This window comes from Oncorhynchus keta, unplaced genomic scaffold, assembly GCF_023373465.1.
Source record: "Oncorhynchus keta strain PuntledgeMale-10-30-2019 unplaced genomic scaffold, Oket_V2 Un_scaffold_21901_pilon_pilon, whole genome shotgun sequence".
Lineage (NCBI taxonomy): Eukaryota > Metazoa > Chordata > Actinopteri > Salmoniformes > Salmonidae > Oncorhynchus > Oncorhynchus keta.
Window position 1 is genome coordinate 358,435 of NW_026290866.1, and position 23,899 is coordinate 382,333.

The following is a 23,899-nucleotide window of genomic DNA, read 5'->3' on the forward strand; positions in this document are numbered from 1 at the left end:
AGTTTAACATAGAGCCTTATAGTGTGATCAGTTTAACATAGAGCCTTATAGTGTGATCAGTTTAACATAGAGCCTTATAGTGTGATCAGTTTAACATAGAGCCTTATAGTGTGATCAGTTTAACATAGAGCCTTATAGTGTGATCAGTTTAACATAGAGCCTTATAGTGTGATCAGTTTAACATAGAGCCTTATAGTGTGATCAGTTTAACATAGAGCCTTCATGAAAAACCATAAAGTAGGATTACATTCATTTTCAGATTTCTCCCCCCCACCCCCCCACCATCAATACACCGGAAGCTGTCATAAGGTGTATCATTCAGAGTGTGACCTGCCTTCCTCCTGGGCAGTTACAGTGGGGCAAAAAAGTATTTAGTCAGCCACCAATTGTGCAAGTTCTCCCACTTAAAAAGATGAGAGAGGCCTGTAATTTTCATCATAGGTACACTTCAACTTTGACAGACAAAATGAGAAAAAAAATGCAGAAAATCACAAATGAATTTATTTGCAAATTACGATGGAATGGAAAATAAGTATTTGGTCACCTACAAACAAGCAAGATTTCTGGCTCTCACAGACCTGTAACTTCTCCTTTAAGAGGCTCCTCTGTCCTCCACTCGTTACCTGTATTAATAGCACCTGTTTGAACTTGTTATCAGTATAAAAGACACCTGTCCACAACCTCAAAAAGTCACATTCCAAACTCCACTATGGCCAAGACCAAAGAGCTGTCAAAGGACACCAGAAACAAAATTGTAGACCTGCACTAGGCTGGGAAGACTGAATCTGCAATAGGTAAGCAGCTTGGTTTGAAGAAATCAACTGTGGGAGCTATTATTAGGAAATGGAAGACATACAAGACCACTGATAATCTCCCTCGATCTGGGGCTCCACACATGACCTCACCCCGTGGGGTCAAAATGATCACAAGAACGGTGAGCCAAAATCCCAGAACCACACGGGGGGACCTAGTGAATGACCTGCAGAGAGCTGGGACCAAAGTAACAAAGCCTACCATCAGTAACACACTACGCTGCCAGGGACTCAAATCCTGCAGTGCCAGACGTGTCCCCCTGCTTAAGCCAGTACATGTCCAGGCTCGTCTGAAGTTTGCTAGAGAGCATTTGGATGATCCAGAAGAAGATTGGGAAAATGTCATATGGTTAGATGAAAACAAAACAGAACTTTTTGGTAAAAACTCAACTCGTCATGTTTGGAGGACTGTGAAGCAAGGGGGTGGAAACATCATGCTTTGGGGCTGTTTTTCTGCAAAGGGACCAGGACGACTGATCCGTGTATAGGAAAGAATGAATGGGGCCATGTATCGTGAGATTTTGAGTGAAAACCTCCTTCCATCAGCAAGGGCATTGAAGATGAAACGTGGCTGGGTCTTTCAGCATGACAATGATCCCAAACACACCGCCCGGGCAACGAAGGAGTGGCTTCGCAAGAAGAATTTCAAGGTCCTGGAGTGGCCTAGCCAGTCTCCAGATCTCAATCCCATAGAAAATCTTTGGAGGGAGTTGAAAGTCCGTGTTGCCCAGCAACAGCCCCAAAACATCACTGCTCTACAGGAGATCTGCATGGAGGAATGGGCCAAAATACCAGCAACAGTGTGTGAAAACCTTGTGAAGACTTACAGAAAACGTTTGACCTCTGTCATTGCCAACAAAGGGTATATAACAAAGTATTGAGATAAACTTTTGTTATTGACCAAATACTTATTTTCCACCATAATTTACAAATAAATTCATTAAAGATCCTACAATGTGATTTTATGGATTTTTTTCTCATTTTGTCTGTCATAGTTGAAGTGTACCTATGATGAAAATAACAGGCCTCTCTCATCTTTTTAAGTGGGAGAACTTGCACTATTGGTCGCTGACTAAATACTTTTTTGCCCGACTGTATGTGTGAAGCACATATCACTGTCCTAGAAATGCCTCAGACATGATGAAAACAAGCCCAGATTCCCCCAGGGAGAAATCTCCCTTTAACTGACATATACTTTGGTGCCTCAACTTTACTGAGACTAACATGTTGATCAACAGCCCATAGGGAGTAACACACAGTTCTCCAGTAAGTCTCTGCAAAGGGTGATATAATGTGTGTGTGTGTGTGTGTGTGTGTGTGTGTGTGTGTGTGTGTGTGTGTGTGTGTGTGTGTGTGTGTGTGTGTGTGTGTGTGTGTGTGTGTGTGTGTGTGTGTGTGTGTGTGTGTGTGTGTGTGTAACGGATCTTGTAGTGAGAAGGATCGGAGGACCAAAACCCAGCGTGGTAAGTGTTCATGATGAAATATTTAATGAATCACACTGAACACTGAAAATACAAAAACAATAAAGTGAACGAACGAAAACCGAAACAGTCTGGCGACATACACAAAGACAGAAAATAAACACCCACCAAACCCAGGTGGAAAAAGGCTACATAAGTATGATTCTCAATCAGACAACTTTTTTTTAAATGTACCTTTATTTAACTAGGCAAGTCAGAACAAATTCCTATTTACAATGATGGCCTAGGAACAGTGGGTTAACTGCCTGTTCAGGGGCAGAACGACAGATTTGTACCTTGTCAGCTTAGGGGTTTGAACTTGCAGCCTTTCAGTTACTAGTCCAACGCTCTAACCACTAGGCTACCCTGCCAACCCAACTAACTACACCTGCCTCTGATTGAGAACCATACTAGGCCGAACACAAAAACCAACATAGACTGCCCACCCCAACTCACGCCCTGACCATACTAAAACATGTGTGTGTGTGTGTGTGTGTGTGTGTGTGTGTGTGTGTGTGTGTGTGTGTGTGTGTGTGTGTGTGTGTGTGTGTGTGTGTGTGTGTGTGTGTGTGTGTGTGTGTGCGTGTGTGTGTGTTTAAATGTAAACCAACTGTATCACTCAAACAAATTCAACAAGTAACCCAATATCACCATGACATGCTGTGACATTGGTACTAAAGCTGCACCATTCCACACCAGTTAAGACTGCAATTGATGTTGAATTATTGTCTGATAAATGATATTCCACCTCCTGTGGTCTTTACTTATTCTTGTTGTGTGGTTCCTAATCTCTCCTCACCATGGTAACACATGTCCACTGCCCAGAGGGTGGTCTGTACATCAATAGCACTAAAACCTCATATCAAATAAAACACAGATGGATGTCCCACTGGGGATGTCTTTGATGGTCTGATGGCACTGATGGCATTTACTACACAGCGTGTTCCCTTAATGTTGCAGGTGTATTAACCCCTGTCTGTTTGGTCACTGCTGTGTTGGGAAGAAACAGAAAGATATGATTTTACAGTTTGACATTTTGCTCTGCCAAAGTTATTTTACGTGTGGAGTTACAGCTGGATGGCAGGGGGTCAAAAGAAGGGACTATATCAGGGATACCCTAATTAAAGGGATACCCTAATTAAAGGGATACCCTAATTAAAGGGATACCCTCATTAAAGGGATAGCCTAATTAAAGGGATACCCTCATTAAAAAGAGAGGCTAATTAAAGGGATAGGCTAATTAAAGGGATAGGCTAATTAAAGGGATATGCTAATTAAAGGGATAGGCTAATTAAAGGGATAGCCTAATTAAAGGGATAGCCTAATTTCCAAAGGATTCTGGCTGGCAGTTGGGAATTTTTTTTTTTTAAATATTAATTTCTTTGACATCTAGCCACAACAAACAGAGGACAAACAGAGGAGGGAGGGCACTTTTGACTAGGTCTCAGCTGTTACTGGCGAGTAGACTCCACACTTCCACACAGTTTAGAATGGTCGAGAAAAGTGGTTGACACGAACGCCCCATCACTGTTGATTAATTACCATGTACTGAGAGATCAGAGATCACTAGCTCACTACTGTCAGAGGGCATTACTAGAGAGAACAATCCCACTGAGTAGTACAGGACACAACCTGAGAGATCAGAGATCACTAACTCACTACTGTCAGAGGGCATTACTAGAGAGAACAATCCCACTGAGTAGTACAGGACACAACCTGAGAGATCAGAGATCACTAACTACTGTCAGAGGGCATTACTAGAGAGAACAATCCCACTGAGTAGTACAGGACACAACCTGAGAGATCAGAGATCACTAACTACTGTCAGAGGGCATTACTAGAGAGAACAATCCCACTGAGTAGTACAGGACACAACCTGAGAGATCAGAGATCACTAACTCACTACTGTCAGAGGGCATTACTAGAGAGAAGAATCCCACTGAGTAGTACAGGACACAACCTTGTAATGTGGAGACGTTTGAGCTTAGATTAGACCCTCCTAGAGTGACAACTCACAGTGTGTCGTGCAGACAGTACATTAACTCGTATAGGGCTACAGGACACAACCTTATACTCGTCAGCACGGGACCTAGTAATAATCTGTGGATGTACTGAGGTTAGAGAGACCACGCTAGTCTTGATTAGAAGATCATCTGTATCTGTGTGTTGTTTTTATAGCGGGCCACTGGGAAGAAAAACCTCCCACAGCTGCCCTGTAGCTGTCCTTAAGTTACACGGCAGTAGTGTGAAGCCAGGCTAAACACATCCTTCACAGCTAATGTCCCTGAGCTGCCGGGGCTACTGAGGAGCAAGGGCATTCAGGGTACAGTTAGATACACTTGACTGAACAAAGAGTAACTGAGGGCCAGCTGTGTGAGGGGAAGGAGTAGCCATAACAACAGTAATCAGGTCACGACCTGCCACTGACCCTGCCTCAGTTGGGCTGGCCAGACTGTGTGTGTGTGTGTGCATGTGTGTCCACCTGCCTGCGAGTGTGTGTGACTGTGTGTGGACTTGTGTGTGTGTGTCCTCAAACTTCACACCGTCTCTCATCCCTCTCTCACACAGAGAGACAATCATCCATTTAGTCAGAAATGGCCGTTAAACCACAGCTGACAGCAGAGGAACACTAATGACCCAGAATCCTGTGCAGCGAACCACGGGCACCCATTATACGAGCAGCACCACTGCACAAACACACACACTACCACGTCACCCACGGTCACTGCCTCTCTGACACAAATTACAATCTCCACCCAGCCTCCCAGACAGGCTACTTTTCAACACTCCAACTGTATCTGAAAAGTGTCATTGTTTATAGGGAAAACATACCAAATTGAGGTAATAAGATTCATACGGGATTTTAATCTTTATCATTCCGATGACATAATGAGCTACGGGGGAGACGTGTTTGTACTTATCTCTGCAGTGAATAAGTAGGGAACCCTGTATTTGACCAAGAGACAGATGACTTGTCAATATAACCGCTGTGGGAGAATTGTCATCGCAGCAACTTGTGTGGCTCCATATTGATTTACCTCATACTCAAACTCCTCTGGCCTGTCCACTTCAGCTGGGGTGTTGGAGAGGTACTCTGGACACTCGTAGAATTCATGCTCCATGGTGTGGATGGAGTGACAGCTGAGGAGAGACAGGATGAGAGGAAGAGAGAGGGGGAAGAGGAGAAAGACAGATGTGTGAGTTTCAAGCTGGTTTCAACACCGTTCTCCCTGTGTTGTGCATATTGGTCGCTAAACATAAAATCCCTTTTACAACCTCCAGGAAAGCAACTAATGACAGGGATCTATACACACATTGTTTCATTTTAAACATGGACACATTTTAACAAGACAAAAAACCCATGTAAGTGACAGAAGCTGTGAAAAGAAGCTGTGAAAAGAAGCTGTGAAGAGACAGCTTTGTCTCCTCTGTAATTGGTTGATTAACAGATGGTTACCTGGCACCTATACAGAGACATGTCAGCCCTGGTATAACCAGCCCACAGTAACATCACTGTTGTTTAGAATCACAACAGCATCCATTCTGCCTCCCCCTTATCAGCCGTATCACGAGGGACGGATGATTTGTTGTTTATAGGACATAATGTATATCATTTCTGGCCCTGTAAAGACCTATAAATAGACTGAGAATGAACGTAGTGCTGTATAACAGTCACTCCATTTGTTTTTAATCACCTTGTAAACTCTTAAAGGGAATGGATGCAGCAGTCTGGCTGCACTGCAGACACAATGATTACATGCCAGTTGGAGAGCATCCTAATGACATTAAAGGGATGTGATCAGCTGTACTGGGGGGGGGCAGTAATGCTGCTGTCCTCCATGATACAGTAGAAGGTCTGATCAACCACATCAGGTTGATGTAACCCATAATAAAGCATCTCCATCTTGAGGAGAACTATCCAAGGGGACACTCATACAAATGTAGACATTCACCACAGTAAGTCACTTTGGATAAAAGTCTCTACTAATGGCACATATTATTACATTATCCACATGTTATTCATTCATATTCAAGGGTAACCCATGTTCTTTCTGAATAAAGGTTTTATCTATTAGAAAATTCAGGCCAAACCCATGACTCACATACAGGACATATATTACTCAGACAGAGTTCTTCAACAATGGTTCTCAAATCCTGGCTCCCTGTATATTAACCCCTAGTGAGGTTATCTCTATGGCAACATGGCCGACAGCAGGTAGGGGCAGATAACAGGTTAGGGTTAGAGTTGAGGGTTAGGGTTGAGGCTAGGTTTAGGGTAAGGGATAAGGTTAATGTTAAGGTTAGGGTTACGGTAAGTTTTAAGGCTAGGTTTAGGGTAAGGGATAAGGTTAATAATAAGGTTAGGGTTACGGTAAGTTTTAAGGCTAGGGTTAGGGTAAGGGATAAGGTTAATATTAAGGTTAGGGTTACAGTAAGTTTTAGGGTTAGGGTAAGGGATAAGGTTAATGTTAAGGTTAGGGTTGAGGGTTAGGTTTGAGGCTAGGGTTACGGTAAGGTTTTAGGCTAGGGTTAGGGTAAGGGATAAGGTTAATATTAAGGTTAGGGTTACAGTAAGTTTTAGGGTTAGGGTAAGGGATAAGGTTAATGTTAAGGTTAGGGTTGAGGGTTAGGTTTGAGGCTAGGGTTACGGTAAGGTTTTAGGCTAGGGTTAGGGTAAGGGATAAGGTTAATATTAAGGTTAGGGTTACAGTAAGTTTTAGGGTTAGGGTAAGGGATAAGGTTAATGTTAAGGTTAGGGTTGAGGGTTAGGTTTGAGGCTAGGGTTACGGTAAGGTTTTAGGCTAGGGTTAGGGTAAGGGATAAGGTTAATGTTAAGGTTAGGGTTAGGATTAGATGCCCCTCACCTGTCTGACAGCAGAAAGGGGCAGATGTCGGGTACAGGTGGAGTAGCAGGCCTCAGCTTAGCCAGGGCCATGATGTGTTCAAAAGTGATGTCCGTCTGCGTGCACACGTCCACCACGTGAACTTCCTGTAATGTTTGGTGTGAGTGGGCGGGGTTGCCATGGCGACGGACGACCTGCACCACGATGGGGTCTCTTCTGATGACCTCCACCATCTCGTCATGGCTGGCCTTGGAGTAGTCCCTGCCATTCACCTGAACAGGGAAGAGATAGAAGAGTCTTAAACCCATGTACACAGTACAGGAATAACAATGTGTCTATGTGGTGAGTCAGTATCACAAAAGCTAGACTCTTCCCACAGCCAAGTCCCTACCATTCCCAAGTCCCTAACATTCTCAAGTCCCTACCATTCCCAAATCCTTAACATTCTCAAGTTTCTACCATTCTCAAATCCCTAACATTCTCAAGTCCCTAACATTCCCAAATCCCTAACATTCTCAAGTCTCTACCATTACCAAGTCTCTAAAATTCCCAAGTCTCTACCATTCCCAAGTCTCTAACATTCCCAAGTCTCTAACATTCTCAAGTCTCTACCATTCCCAAGTCTCTACCATTCCCAAGTCTCTAACATTCTCAAGTCTATACCATTCCCAAGTCTCTAACATTCTCAAGTCTATACCATTCCCAAGTCTCTAACATTCCCAAGTCTCTACCATTCCCAAGTCTCTAACATTCTCAAGTCTCTACCATTCCCAAGTCCCTACCATTCCCAAGTCCCTCCCATTCCCAAGTCCTTACCTTTCCGAAGTTTCTACCATTCCCAAGTCACTACCATTCCCAAGTCCCTAGCATTCCCAAGTCCCTTGCATTCCCAAGTCACTAGCATTTCCAAGTCCCTACCATTCCCAAGTACCTAGCATTCCCAAGTCCCTAGCATTCCCAAGTCACTAGCATTCCCAAGTCCCTAGCATTCCCAAGTCCCTAGCATTCCCAAGTCCCTAGCATTCCCAAGTCCCTAGCATTCCCAAGTCCCTAGCATTCCCAAGTCCCTAGCATTCCCAAGTCCCTAGCATTCCCAAGTCCCTAGCATTCCCAAGTCCCTAGCACTCCCAAGTCCCTAGCATTCCCAAGTCCCTACCATTCATCAGATGGAGGAGATGGAGGTGTTCTGTTAGTCCTATGTCGTGAGCCCACAGAGAAGCAGCATATGTGATACTGTAGAGTGCACCTAGTGATCCAATTACAGCCTGCTGAGTACCAGTCTGTTTCTGCATCAGCCAACACCTTTGTCATTGTCTTGCCAAGGCAACAACATAAGCCATTTGAAAACACTATTATATACTTGTATTTCAGAGAAGAATTACAATGCTACGATTTCACACACGGATCCTCCTTTCTTCTCCATTCTTATTCATATCAGGTACTGAACTGACTTACTGAGACCTCCTACCCACCACCGAACAGAACAGTGGACCCCTGGGACTAACAGTTCAGTAATGATCCCTGAGAGCCTGGGTGAGCCTGTCAGTTTTAAAGGGCACCTGCTGTCTCTCCAGGGGAGGGGGAGGTGGAGGTGGAGAAGGCCAGGGTGGAGGCCTCTTCCCCTGGGTTGGACTGGTCTGAGCTCTGGGTCTCTGTCTCTGGGTCTGATCATCACAGCACTGTGGGGTTCAAACTAGATGTATGGGTTTCAGTGGGAGGTACACTCATCATACTGACACCTGCCAAGTAACACCTGAGCTGAGGCTAGGGTTAGGGTTGAGGCTAGGGTTAGGGTTGAGGCTAGGGTTAGGGTTGAGGCTAGGGTTGGGGTTGAAGCTAGGGTTGGGGTTGAGGCTAGGGTTGGGGTTGAAGCTAGGGTTAGAGTTGAGGTAATGGTTGAGGGTTAGAGTTAGAGTTGAGGGTTAGAGTTGAGGGTTAGGGTTAGAGTTTAGGGTTAGGGTTGAGAGGGTTTCTGTTGGTGTCAAACCTTGGGTTGCGCGGGCCTATTGCAACTTCCTGCTCTGTCTGCATATTGCAAGTCAGTCTGGTCTGAAGAGGGTAGAACATTGGGCCGGTTTTTGCCTGAGGGATCGACGAAGGCAGAGAGCTGAGTCTAGGGTTAGGGTTGAGGTAAGGGTTGGATGTCCCTCATCTGTCTAATGGTCTGCAGTCATCTGTGACCTCAGATACACGGTTTATCCAATTACAGAGCCTCATTACAGTACAGATGTCAAATTCATGTTCAATCAATCACAACCTCAGATTTATTTTCAACACGGATTGTTGAAATGTGTCAGGATGCCAAACTGGGGGGCGCGCGCGCACACACACACACACACACACACACACACACACACACACACACACACACACACACACACACACACACACACACACACACACACACACACACACACACACACACACACACACACACACACACACACACACACACACACACACACACACACACACACACACACACACACACACACACACACACACACACACACACACACACACACACACACACACACACACACACACACACACACACACACACACACACACACACACACACACACACACGCACAGATACACAAACATACGCACATGGATACACATGTACGCACCCACTGATACACACAAACACACTTACTTACCTAACCCAGAACTGAATGAATCTGTTTATTATTAAATGAAATAGATGGTTGCTCTATTCAGCTCTGTAATGAGTTAGAAACCAGCTCCATTTATCTCTGTAATGAGTTAGAAACCAGCTCCATTTATCTCTGTAATGAGATTGAAACCAGCTCCATTTATCGGTGTAATGAGATTGAAACCAGCTCTATTTATCTCTGTAATGAGTTAGAAACCAGCTCCATTTATCTCTGTAATGAGATTGAAACCAGCTCTGTTTATCGGTGTAATGAGATTGAAACCAGCTCCATTTATCTCTGTAATGAGTTAGAAACCAGCTCCATTTATCTCTGTAATGAGATTGAAACCAGCTCCATGTATCTCTGTAATGAGATTGAAACCAGCTCCATTTATCGGTGTAATGAGATTGAAACCAGCTCCATTTATCTCTGTAATGAGTTAGAAACCAGCTCCATGTATCTCTGTAATGAGATTGAAACCAGCTCCATTTATCGGTGTAATGAGATTGAAACCAGCTCCATTTATCTCTGTAATGAGTTAGAAACCAGCTCCATGTATCTCTGTAATGAGATTGAAACCAGCTCCATTTATCGGTGTAATGAGATTGAAACCAGCTCCATTTATCTCTGTAATGAGTTAGAAACCAGCTCCATTTATCTCTGTAATGAGATTGAAACCAGCTCCATTTATCGATGTAATGAGATTGAAACCAGCTCTGTTTCTCGGTGTAATGAGATTGAAACCAGCTCCATTTATCTCTGTAATGAGTTAGAAACCAGCTCCATTTATCTCTGTAATGAGATTGAAACCAGCTCCATGTATCTCTGTAATGAGATTGAAACCAGCTCCATTTATCGGTGTAATGAGATTGAAACCAGCTCCATTTATCTCTGTAATGAGTTAGAAACCAGCTCCATTTATCTCTGTAATGAGATAGAAAACAGCTCCATGTCTCTCTGTAATGAGATGGAAACCAGCTCCATTTATCTCTGTAAAGAGATTTAAACCAGCTCCATGTATCTCTGTAAAGAGATTGAAACCAGCTCTGTTTATCTCTGTAAAGAGATTGAAACCAGCTCAATGTAGGCAAGATAAGCCATAAGGATGATAGACAGATACAGCACATGGTACGTGTGTGTGTGTGTGTGTGTGTGTGTGTGTGTGTGTGTGTGTGTGTGTGTGTGTGTGTGTGTGTGTGTGTGTGTGTGTGTGTGTGTGTGTGTGTGTGTGTGTGTGTGTGTGTGTGTGTGTGTGTGTGTGTGTGTGTGTGTGTGTGTGTGTGTGTGTGTGTGTGTGTGTGTTTTGGGTATGTGTGAGTGAGGTGATGCATGACAGAGTCTGCCCAGAGGGAGAGGGAGCAGGTCAGGATATCCCCTGAGTGTCCACAGCTGACCCAGAGGGAGAGGGAGCAGGTCAGGATATCCCCTGAGTGTCCACAGCTGACCCAGAGGGAGAGGGAGCAGGTCAGGATATCCCCTGAGTGTTCACAGCTGACCCAGAGGGAGAGGGAGCAGGTCAGGATATCCCCTGAGTGTTCACAGCTGACCCAGAGGGAGAGGGAGCAGGTCAGGATATCCCCTGAGTGTTCACAGCTGACCCAGAGGGAGAGGGAGCAGGTCAGGATATCCCCTGAGTGTTCACAGCTGACCCAGAGGGAGAGGGAGCAGGTCAGGATATCCCCTGAGTGTTCACAGCTGACCCAGAGGGAGAGGGAGCAGGTCAGGATATCCCCTGAGTGTTCACAGCTGACCCAGAGGGAGAGGGAGCAGGTCAGGATATCCCCTGAGTGTTCACAGCTGACCCAGAGGGAGAGGGAGCAGATCAGGATATCCCCTGAGTGTTCACAGCTGACCCAGAGGGAGAGGGAGCAGGTCAGGATACCCCCTGAGTGTTCACAGCTGACCCAGAGGGAGAGGGAGCAGGTCAGGATATCCCCTGAGTGTTCACAGCTGACCCAGAGGAAGAGGGAGCAGGTCAGGATATCCCCTGAGTGTCCACAGCTGACCCAGAGGGAGAGGGAGCAGGTCAGAATATCCCCTGAGTGTCCACAGCTGACCCAGAGGGAGAGGGAGCAGATCAGGATATCCCCTGAGTGTTCACAGCTGACCCAGAGGGAGAGGGAGCAGGTCAGGATATCCCCTGAGTGTTCACAGCTGACCCAGAGGGAGAGGGAGCAGGTCAGGATATCCCCTGAGTGTTCACAGCTGACCCAGCACACAGCACAGAGACGACAAAACTAGCTAGCCACTGACTGATTAAGTACTGTGAAACCATGACACCTTAGTTGACTTGAACTACCCTCACTATCAGAGACCTTGGTGGACCTGAGCTACCCTTTCCTGACTGACTATTAGAGCTACTGTGCTTTTACACCTGCATTGTTTGCTGTTTGGGGTTTTAGGCTGGGTTTCTGACAGCACTGATATCAGATCAGGGGCTATATAAATAAATTTGATTTGACTGACTGTTAGACTGACTACTGACTGTACTGACTGACTGTTAGATCTACCCTGACTGACTGTTAGATCTGACTGACTGTTGACTGTTAGATCTACTGACTGACTGTTAGATCTACTGACTGACTGTTAGATCTCCTGACTGACTGTTAGATCTACTGACTGACTGTTAGATCACCTGACTGACTGTTAGATCTACTGACTGACTGTTAGATCTACTGACTGACTGTTAGATCTCCTGACTGACTGTTAGATCTACTGACTGACTATTAGAGCTACTGACTGACTGTTAGATCTCCTGACTGACTGTTAGATCTCCTGACTGACTGTTAGATCTACTGACTGACTGTTAGATCTACTGACTGACTGTTAGATCTACTGACTGACTGTTAGATCTCCTGACTGACTGTTAGATCTACTGACTGACTGTTAGATCTACTGACTGACTGTTAGATCTCCTGACTGACTGTTAGATCTCCTGACTGACTGTTAGATCTCCTGACTGACTGTTAGATCTCCTGACTGACTGTTAGATCTCCTGACTGACTGTTAGATCTACTGACTGACTGTTAGATCTACTGACTGACTGTTAGATCTCCTGACTGACTGTTAGATCTCCTGACTGACTGTTAGATCTCCTGACTGACTGTTAGATCTCCTGACTGACTGTTAGATCTCCTGACTGACTGTTAGATCTCCTGACTGACATCTCCTGACTGACTGTTAGATCTCCTGACTGACTGTTAGATCTCCTGACTGACTGTTAGATCTACTGACTGACTGTTAGATCTCCTGACTGACTGTTAGATCTACTGACTGACTGTTAGATCTCCTGACTGACTGTTAGATCTCCTGACTGACTGTTAGATCTACTGACTGACTGTTAGATCTCCTGACTGACTGTTAGATCTACTGACTGACTGTTAGATCTCCTGACTGACTGTTAGATCACCTGACTGACTGTTAGATCACCTGACTGACTGTTAGATCTCCTGACTGACTGTTAGATCTACTGACTGACTGTTAGATCTCCTGACTGACTGTTAGATCTCCTGACTGACTGTTAGATCTCCTGACTGACTGTTAGATCTACTGACTGACTGTTAGATCTACTGACTGACTGTTAGATCTCCTGACTGACTGTTAGATCTACTGACTGACTGTTAGATCTCCTGACTGACATCTCCTGACTGACTGTTAGATCTCCTGACTGACTGTTAGATCTCCTGACTGACTGTTAGATCTACTGACTGACTGTTAGATCACCTGACTGACTGTTAGATCACCTGACTGACTGTTAGATCACCTGACTGACTGTTAGATCTACTGACTGACTGTTAGATCTACTGACTGACTGTTAGATCTCCTGACTGACTGTTAGATCTCCTGACTGACTGTTAGATCTCCTGACTGACATCTCCTGACTGACTGTTAGATCTCCTGACTGACTGTTAGATCTCCTGACTGACTGTTAGATCTCCTGACTGACTGTTAGATCTCCTGACTGACTGTTAGATCTACTGACTGACTGTTAGATCTCCTGACTGACTGTTAGATCTCCTGACTGACTGTTAGATCTCCTGACTGACTGTTAGATCTCCTGACTGACTGTTAGATCTCCTGACTGACTGTTAGATCACCTGACTGACTGTTAGATCTCCTGACTGACTGTTAGATCTCCTGACTGACTGTTAGATCTACTGACTGACTGTTAGATCTCCTGACTGACTGTTAGATCTACTGACTGACTGTTAGATCTCCTGACTGACTGTTAGATCTCCTGACTGACTGTTAGATCTACTGACTGACTGTTAGATCTCCTGACTGACTGTTAGATCACCTGACTGACTGTTAGATCTACTGACTGACTGTTAGATCTCCTGACTGACTGTTAGAGCTCTTGCTAAGATCAGCATACAGCAAAGACAGAATAAAACAACACCCTGTGGTTAACCACTAATAGTGAAATAAAATGTATCTTATTTGACCTGACCTACACTCTGAGTTACTGCCTGACTCAGCACACAGCAATACAGCAAAGAACATCTGTGAACTGTGATGTTTTAATCTCTGTGCTCTCTCTCAATTACATTTAACAGGCTTTATTGGCATGGGAAACATGTTTACATTGCCAAAGCAAGTGAAATAGATAATAAACAATGCTTTTTTAGGCTGACTGATCTCTCTCTCTGTCTCTCTGTCTCTGTCTCTGTCTCTGTCTCTCTCTCTCTCTGTCTCTCTCTCTGTCTCTGTCTCTCTGTCTCTCTGTCTCTGTCTCTGTCTCTGTCTCTCTCTCTCTCTCTCTCTCTCTCTCTCTCTCTCTCTCTCTCTCTCTCTCTCTCTCTCTCTCATACAACTTTCAGAAGAGCTGAGAAGAGGAGATCAGTCAGCCTAAAAGCATGATGGATGAGGAGCGTTTCTGAAGTCTGAAGTTGATATTGTATTAGTTATGTTTAGGCATGTGTTAGGCATTCTTCAACCACCTGCCCCCCGCATCGCCTGCTGGGTAACGTAGTCTAAATGTTATTAACACATAACAACACATCTTCTTTCCTTAGTCTGTCCAACAAAATAGTCTGTCCAACAATACTCTATTGTGGCTCTATTTCTTTTCACATAAACAAAACCAGGTGCCCCTTTTTTGTATTTAAATTTATTTTAAAAAATTGCAATTCTCAATAAGCCTTTCAGGGGCTCTGACAGTCCTTTTTGGTTGTTCTGCTGAAGTGCTTCCTGAAACAGTTGGACAGCGTTCATTGTCAGTCAGGATGTTCTGACTGAATTGTCCATTTCTAAAGGCATTTGACGCTTCAGCAGTATCCTCCAGGGTGAATGGGTGAATGGCTGAAGCCTTAGATCCACTCTGTTTCGTCTCAGTTGTGATCCACGCTCCGTTTGGATCTCATAGGATCGCGGTGCAACTTCTCTCTGCACACACCCTTGCTACATCCAGGTTCCTGTAGTGGTGTCTTGGAGTCGTACATGATCTCCAGGTTTCAGTTCAGGTAAGTGTCTTGCACTTTTGTCGTGTAGCTGTTTTTGTTTGTCTTTCTGTTTTTCCTTTGTGAGTTTGACTTTGTGAGCACCTCTGGGTGTTAGCAAGTCCTCATGGATGGGTAGGTTGGTTCTGATGCGACGTCCCATCAACATTTGTGCAGGTGAAAGTCCGTTCTGCCGCGGTGTGCTGCGGAAGATCATCAGATTTTTAGGAAATCCTCCTTTCCATCGTGTGCCTTTTTCATCAGACCTTTGACAATTTTGAGTGAACTCTCTGCTAAGCCGTTGGACCTTGGGTAGTTGGGGCTGGAGGTGTTGTGTCGGAATCCCCAGTCGTTAGCCAATGATCGGAATTCAGAACTTGAGAACTGCGGGCCATTGTCCGAGTACAGTTCAGACGCAGCCCCATGTCTTGCAGAGACTGATTTCAGGTAGGGGATTACAGCTTTGCTGGAGGTAGTTGGCAGTGTTGCTACTTCAGGGTAGTTTGAGTAGTAGTCGGTAACAACATTGTGACTTATGCCGTTGCAGTCAAAAAGGTCAACTCCAACTTTGTAGTAGGGTCTGTTGGGTACTGGCTGAGGCATTAGCGGCTCTGCTTGCTGCTTTGGCCTGTAGGTCAAACACAGTTCACATGAAGCAGTGGTCTGGCTGATATCCTGGTTCATTCTTGGCCAGTACATTACTTCTCGTGCTCATCATTTGCATTTTTCCTCACCCAAGTGGCCCTCGTGTATTTTCTGTAGCATTTCTTTGCATAGTGTCATGGGAATGACAATATTGTTGCCTTTAAGCTCTATGTCATCCACAACGGTGAGCTCTGCTCTGCACATCCAGTAATCCTGTATTCTCATTGGACAGTTGTTTTTCTGTGCAGGCCATCCTATCAGTGTTGTGTCTTTCAACTCTGTCATTGTTTGGTCAGCTGCGGTCTCTCTTTTGATCTGCTCCATTCTCTCAGAAGACACAGGAAGTGATGCTACGATCATGTCGACGTAGGCCTGAATCTCAGTGTTTTTCTGTGTGCCAAAGCTCTCCTTCTTGTCGACTGCTGCTCGAGAAAGAGAGTCGGCGGCGAACATGAACTTTCCCAGGGCATAGATCATCTTCACATCATACTTTTGCAGTCTGATCAACATTCTCTGGATTCTCATTGGACAATCATTCAGTGGCTTAGACATGATTGACACCAATGGTTTGTGGTCGGTTTCTACTTCGAATACTTGTCCGTAGACGTATTGGTGAAACCTTTCGCAAGAGTTTGTGCTCACCAGTAGTTCTTTCTCTATTTGTGCATACCTTGTCTCTGCGCCTGTCAAGGCTCTGGACGCATAAGCAACAGGTTGCCATGTGTCATCATACTGTTGCAGAAGAACTGCTCCCAGGCCAAACTGTGACACGTCTGCAGAAATCCTTGTGCTTTTCTCTGGATTATAGAACCTGAGCACTGGCTCTTCTGTGATTGTTTTCTTTAGGGTTTTGAAGCAGTTTTCCTGTTCATGGGACCATTCCCATTCATTTTTCTGTTCCAGAAGACATCTGAGTGAGCGGACTGTGCTGACAGTGGAGGTATGAACTTTGCAAGGTAGGTGATCATGCCCATGAAGCGTCTCACATCGTCCTTGTTTTTCAGGCGCTCCATGTTGTTGATGGCTGATGTTTTCCTCGGGTCTGGTTTGACTCCGTCCTCTGAAAGTACGTCTCCCACGAAGGTAAGTGTTTTCACACCAAACTCGCATTTGTCCTTGTTTAGTTTTAGGTTGACTTTCCGTGTCAGGTCCAGCACTTGTCTCCCTCTCGCATCGTGTTCTTCTTTTGTGGACCCCCAGATGATGATGTCATCCATCATAGTCTCCACTCCTGGAATGTGCTCTGAAGATCATGTGGATTGTCTTGTGGTAGACCTCTGGCGCTGAGAGAATCCCATATGGTAGACGAAGAAATCTGTACCTGCCCTCAGGTGTGTTCAATGTGCATAGCTTTGAGCTTGCATCATCTAGCTTCATTTGCCAGAATCCTGATGAGGCATCAAGCTTACTGAACCACATTGCTCCAGAAAACTGCGGCATTATATCTTCTCTGGTTGGCATCTTGAAATGCTCCTCTTGATTGCTTTGTTGAGATCTCTCGGGTCTAGACATATCCTGAGATCGCCGTTCTGTTTCACCACAATAACCAGTGAGCTCACCCAGTCTGTAGGTTCATCCATTTTTGTGATGACGTTCCTCTTTGAGCTTTTTCCTCAGTGCAAATGGAACTTTTCTGCATGCATGCACAACTGGAGTAATTTTGTCATCAGTACACAGTTGTGTTCTCCTGGTAAACATCCAAGACCCTCAAACACGTCCTCATACTCAGCCAGTAGCGATTCTTGGTCATTTTCAGTCTGTGATGTCACTACATACACTCTTTTCAACAAATTGAGCTATTCCTAGAATAGGCTGTACACTCTTTTCCACAATCAGCAGCTGTGCTCTGAACTGTTTTCCTTTGTGCTGTAAAGTTACTATGCAGCTACCTTTGACTGGTACGTTCTCCCCAGTATAACCAATAACCTTCATCTTCACCTTCAGTGTTTTGTAGTCATCCAGCGACAACAGGTTTACCTGTGCTCCAGTATCAAGCTTGAATGGTATTATAGTTTCATTCACAGTCAATGGCACAATCCATTCAGCATTTACTGCATTGCATATTTCCACAGAATCAACAAAGTATTCTTCCATCTCCTCGACCGTGTGAACCTTTTTCTTTGTATCCTCAGCTTTGCAGCATTTTGAGAAATTACTATTTTTCCCACAGTTGTTAAATGATTTTCCATATGCAGGTCATTTTTTTGGCTTGTGGATAAATCCACATTTTCCACATGTAGTGTTTTGATTTCTCTCTTTTGTGTGTGTGGTGCTCCTCTCTTGTTATTGCATACTCCGATGTCTCATCCCTGCACAGCTCTTTAGCTTGTGGTCTGGTGGTTTCAGCTGCTCGACACATATTCACTGCTTTATCCAAAGTTAAATCTTGCTCACGCAGCGATCTCTCCTTGAGTCCATTGTCAACTATGTCACAGACTATCCTGTCTTTCACTAGTGAGTCTTTCAGATTTTCAAATTCACACGTTTTGCTCAGTGTGTTCAGCTCAGCCAAATACTGGTCAAAACTGACTCCTTGTTTCTGATCATGAGAGAAAAACTTGTATCTCTCAAACGTGACGTTCTGGCTTGGTACAAAGGACTCCTCAAATTTAGCCATTAGCACAGTCAATGTCAAGTTTGCCTCGTCTTGCTGAAAGATTTTGTAAATGTCCAATGCCTCCTCTCCAATAACATGCAGAAAAATGGAAGCTTTCAATTTGTCATCATCTCCCCCTGCACCACTGGCTGCTAGGTAGATATTGAATCTCTGCTTGCAACGTTTCCAATTGTCAGCTAAATTGCCTGTTAACTGCATAGGAGTAGAAGGACTAAGGCTATCCATGATGGAGAACAGGAACAGTGTCAATTTCTCTTACTTCAGTATGTTGCTCATCAACTTGCTCTTCAACAGTTTCCAATGCAGCCTCGCTCTCGCTGCTGTCACTCTCGCTGCTGTCACTCTAGCTGCTGTCACTCTCGCTGCTGTCACTCTATCTGCTGTCACTCTAGCTGCCGTCACTCTCACTGCTGTCACTCTAGCTGCTGTCACTCTCGCTGCTGTCACTCTAGCTGCTGTCACTCTATCTGCTGTCACTCTAGCTGCTGTCACTCTAGCTGCTGTCAGCTGCTGTCACTCTAGCTGCTGTCACTCTCGCTGCTGTCACTCTATCTGCTGTCACTCTATCTGCTGTCACTCTATCTGCTGTCACTCTCGCTGCTGTCACTCTAGCTGCTGTCACTCTAGCTGCTGTCACTCTATCTGCTGTCACTCTAGCTGCTGTCACTCTATCTGCTGTCACTCTGTTGTCCTCGCTCTTGCAAGCTAGCATCTTCGACTTCTCACGTCACTTGCCTTGTGGTAGAATGTTCAATTTTAGTCACGGAAATTTGCAGAGTTACTCCTTTCTTTTCTCTGTCTCGTCATAGCGACTACCAATCTGACACCATGTTCCTTATATAATGACAAACCGGGGCATAGGTTTAACTACTTTTAATGAACATATACTTTAGCTAGAAAACTCCATGTTTAGCCATGCAAGGCATTCTTCAACCACCTGCCCCCGCATAGCCTGCTGGGTAACGTAGTCTAAATGTTATTAACACATAACAACACAGTATCTATGGTATTGTCAGCGGTTTGACGACTGGATTGATGTCTGAGAGTAATGCTTTTTTGACCGAAGCTTGCTTTCTCATGACGTCAACACAGCTTCCTAACGTGTGCAACCTGAAACGTACACACAGACATACTGTATCTCGTCTCATACGGTAAGGAAACATACAGACAGACATACTGTATCTCGTCTCATACGGTAAGGAAACATACAGACAGACATACTGTATCTCGTCTCATACGGTAAGGAAACGTACACACAGACATACTGTATCTCGTCTCATACGGTAAGGAAACATACACACAGACATACTGTATCTCGTCTCATACGGTAAGGAAACATACACACAGACATACTGTATCTCGTCTCATACGGTAAGGAAACGTACACACAGACATACTGTATCTCGTCTCATACGGTAAGGAAACGTACACACAGACATACTGTATCTCGTCTCATACGGTAAGGAAACGTACAGACAGACATACTGTATCTCGTCTCATACGGTAAGGAAACATACACACAGACATACTGTATCTCGTCTCATACGGTAAGGAAACGTACACACAGACATACTGTATCTCGTCTCATACGGTAAGGAAACATACACACAGACATACTGTATCTCGTCTCATACGGTAAGGAAACATACAGACAGACATACTGTATCTCGTCTCATGTAAGGAAACATACAGACAGACATACTGTATCTCGTCTCATACGGTAAGGAAACATCACAGACATACTGTATCTCGTCTCATACGGTAAGGAAACATACAGACAGACATACTGTATCTCGTCTCATACGGTAAGGAAACATACACACAGACATACTGTATCTCGTCTCATACGGTAAGGAAACATACAGACAGACATACTGTATCTCGTCTCATACGGTAAGGAAACATACAGACAGACATACTGTATCTCGTCTCATACTGAAACATACAGACAGACATACTGTATCTCGTCTCATACGGTAAGGAAACATACAGACAGACTACTGTATCTGTATCTGTCTCATACGGTAAGGAAACATACAGACAGACATACTGTATGTCGTCTCTCGTACAGACAGACTCTTCTCATACGGTAAGGAAACGTCAGACATACTGTGGTAACGGTAAGGAAACATACAGACAGACATACTGTATCTCGTCTCATACGGTAAGGAAACATACACACAGACATACTGTATCTCGTCTCATACGGTAAGGAAACATACAGACAGACATACTGTATCTCGTCTCATACGGGAAACATACAGACAGACAAACATACGGTAAGGAAACATAGACAGACATACTGTATCTCGTCTCATACGGTAAGGAAACATACACACAGACATACCAAACACATGTAGGAAACATAACAGACATACTGTATCTCGTCTCATACGGTAAGGAAACATACTTTTAATGAACATACTGTATCTCGTTTAGCTAGAAACAACACACAGACATACTGTTCTCGTCCATACGGTAAGGAAACATACACACAGACATACATCTGTCTCATACGGTAAGGAAACATACAGACAGACATGGGTGTATCTAAATGTCTCATACGGTAAGGAAACATACAAAACAGATCATACTGTATCTGTCTCATACGGTTTGAAACATACAGACAGACATACTGTATGTCTCATACGGTAAGGAAACATACACACAGACATACTGTATCTCGTCTCATACGGTAAGGAAACATACACACAGACATACTGTATCTCGTCTCATACGGTAAGGAAACATACACACAGACATACTGTATCTCGTCTCATACGGTAAGGAAACATACACACAGACATACTGTATCTCGTCTCATACGGTAAGGAAACATACACACAGACATACTGTATCTCGTCTCATACGGTAAGGAAACATACACACAGACATACTGTATCTCGTCTCATACGGTAAGGAAACATACAGAGAACACCACATGACACCACCCATTTCCCCTCAGGGGCAAAGGTTACTGATGTCAATACAACATGGCCCCCATGGACCTGTGTGTGTTTGAAGTGAGAGCTCTTGTCTTCCCCAACCCCAGTCTGTGAAGGTCAGTAGTTATTATGGTCTACCACAGGGTGTGAGGGTCATGAAGAGACCCTGACAGGAGACAGGGCTATCAGGGTAGTAGTCCTATATTGATTATAGACCTTAATAATATCAGGCTACTCAAGTAAAATGTCAAATGATTTCATCAATAGACCTGTTCTATGTAGCTCTGGTTGAGAGCTAGCCTTGTCTCCAGCCTTTCCTGTTGAGGTCTGTTATCTCAAGATAAGAGCAGAATATGTTAGCCAGTGATGCTCCACTACAGTCTATGAGACTGTATCCTGTTTACAGATAGTAAACTCTTCACGTGTTACATAGACTGGTACCCAGTGATGTGGCCGTACAGACAGTAACCTCTTCACGTGTTACATAGACTGGTACCCAGTGATGTGGCCCTACAGACAGTAACCTCTTCACGTGTTACATAGACTGGTACCCAGTGATGTGGCCCTACAGACAGTAACCTCTTCACGTGTTACATAGACTGGTATCCAGTGATGTGGCCCTACGGACAGTAACCTCTTCACGTGTTACATAGACTGGTACCCAGTGATGTGGCCCTACAGACAGTAAACTCTTCACATGTTACATAGACTGGTACCCAGTGATGTGGCCGTACGGACAGTAACCTCTTCACGTGTTACATAGACTGGTATCCAGTGATGTGGCCCTACAGACAGTAACCTCTTCACGTGTTACATAGACTGGTACCCAGTGATGTGGCCCTACGGACAGTAACCTCTTCACGTGTTACATAGACTGGTATCCAGTGATGTGGCCCTACAGACAGTAACCTCTTCACGTGTTACAGACTAGTACCCAGTGATGTCTACGGACAGTAACCTCTTCACGTGTTACATAGACTGGTACCCAGTGATGTGGCCCTACAACAGTAAACTCTTCACGTGTTACATAGACTAGTACCCAGTGATGTGGCCCTACGGACAGTAACCTCTTCACGTGTTACATAGACTGGTACCCAGTGATGTGGCCCTACAGACAGTAAACTCTTCACGTGTTACAGACTGGTACCCAGTGATGTGGCCCTACAGACAGTAAACTCTTCACGTGTTACATAGACTGGTACCCAGTGATGTGGCCCTACAGACAGTAAACTCTTCACGTGTTACATAGACTGGTACCCAGTGATGTGGCCCTACGGACAGTAACCTCTTCACGTGTTACATAGACTGGTACCCAGTGATGTGGCCCTACAGACAGTAAACTCTTCACATGTTACATAGACTGGTACCCAGTGATGTGGCCCTACAGACAGTAAACTCTTCACGTGTTACATAGACTAGTACCCAGTGATGTGGCCCTACGGACAGTAACCTCTTCACGTGTTACATAGACTGGTACCCAGTGATGTGGCCCTACGGACAGTAACCTCTTCACGTGTTACATAGACTGGTACCCAGTGATGTGGCCCTACAGACAGTAAACTCTTCACATGTTACATAGACTGGTATCCAGTGATGTGGCCCTACAGACAGTAAACTCTTCACGTGTTACATAGACTGGTACCCAGTGATGTGGCCCTACGGACAGTAACCTCTTCACGTGTTACATAGACTGGTACCCAGTGATGTGGCCCTATGGACAGTAACCTCTTCACGTGTTACATAGACTGGTACCCAGTGATGTGGCCCTACAGACAGTAAACTCTTCACATGTTACATAGACTGGTACCCAGTGTATACGGACAGTAACCTCTTCACGTGTTACATAGACTGGTATCCTACAGACAGTAACCTCTTCACGTGTTACATAGACTAGTACCCAGTGATGTGGCCCTACGGACAGTAACCTCTTCACGTGTTACATAGACTGGTACCCAGTGATGTGGCCCTACAGACAGTAAACTCTTCACGTGTTACATAGACTAGTACCCAGTGATGTGGCCCTACGGACAGTAACCTCTTCACGTGTTACATAGACTGGTACCCAGTGATGTGGCCCTACAGACAGTAACCTCTTCACGTGTTACATAGACTGGTACCCAGTGATGTGGCCCTACGGACAGTAACCTCTTCACGTGTTACATAGACTGGTACCCAGTGATGTGGCCCTACAGACAGTAAACTCTTCACATGTTACATAGACTGGTACCCAGTGATGTGGCCGTGGGGACAGTAACCTCTTCACGTGATACATAGACTGGTACCCAGTGATGTGGCCCTACAGACAGTAACCTCTTCACGTGTTACATAGACTGGTATCCAGTGATGTGGCCGTACAGACAGTAACCTCTTCACGTGTTACATAGACTGGTATCCAGTGATGTGGCCCTACAGACAGTAACCTCTTCACGTGTTACATAGACTAGTACCCAGTGATGTGGCCGTACGGACAGTAACCTC

At 44.8% G+C, this 23,899-nt stretch overlaps 1 protein-coding gene across 1 annotated transcript in view; it reads right to left on the reverse strand.

Annotated features, from left to right (window-relative positions):
- Positions 1-23,899, reverse strand: part of pdzrn4 (PDZ domain containing ring finger 4) — a 96,207-nt gene that overhangs the window by 20,110 nt on the left and 52,198 nt on the right. The window contains exons 2-3 of the mRNA XM_052515154.1: positions 7,138-7,388; positions 5,311-5,413 (exon numbers count right to left, since the gene is read on the reverse strand). Coding sequence (XP_052371114.1) covers positions 5,311-5,413; positions 7,138-7,388 — 354 coding nt within the window. The remainder of the gene's footprint in view (positions 1-5,310; positions 5,414-7,137; positions 7,389-23,899) is intronic.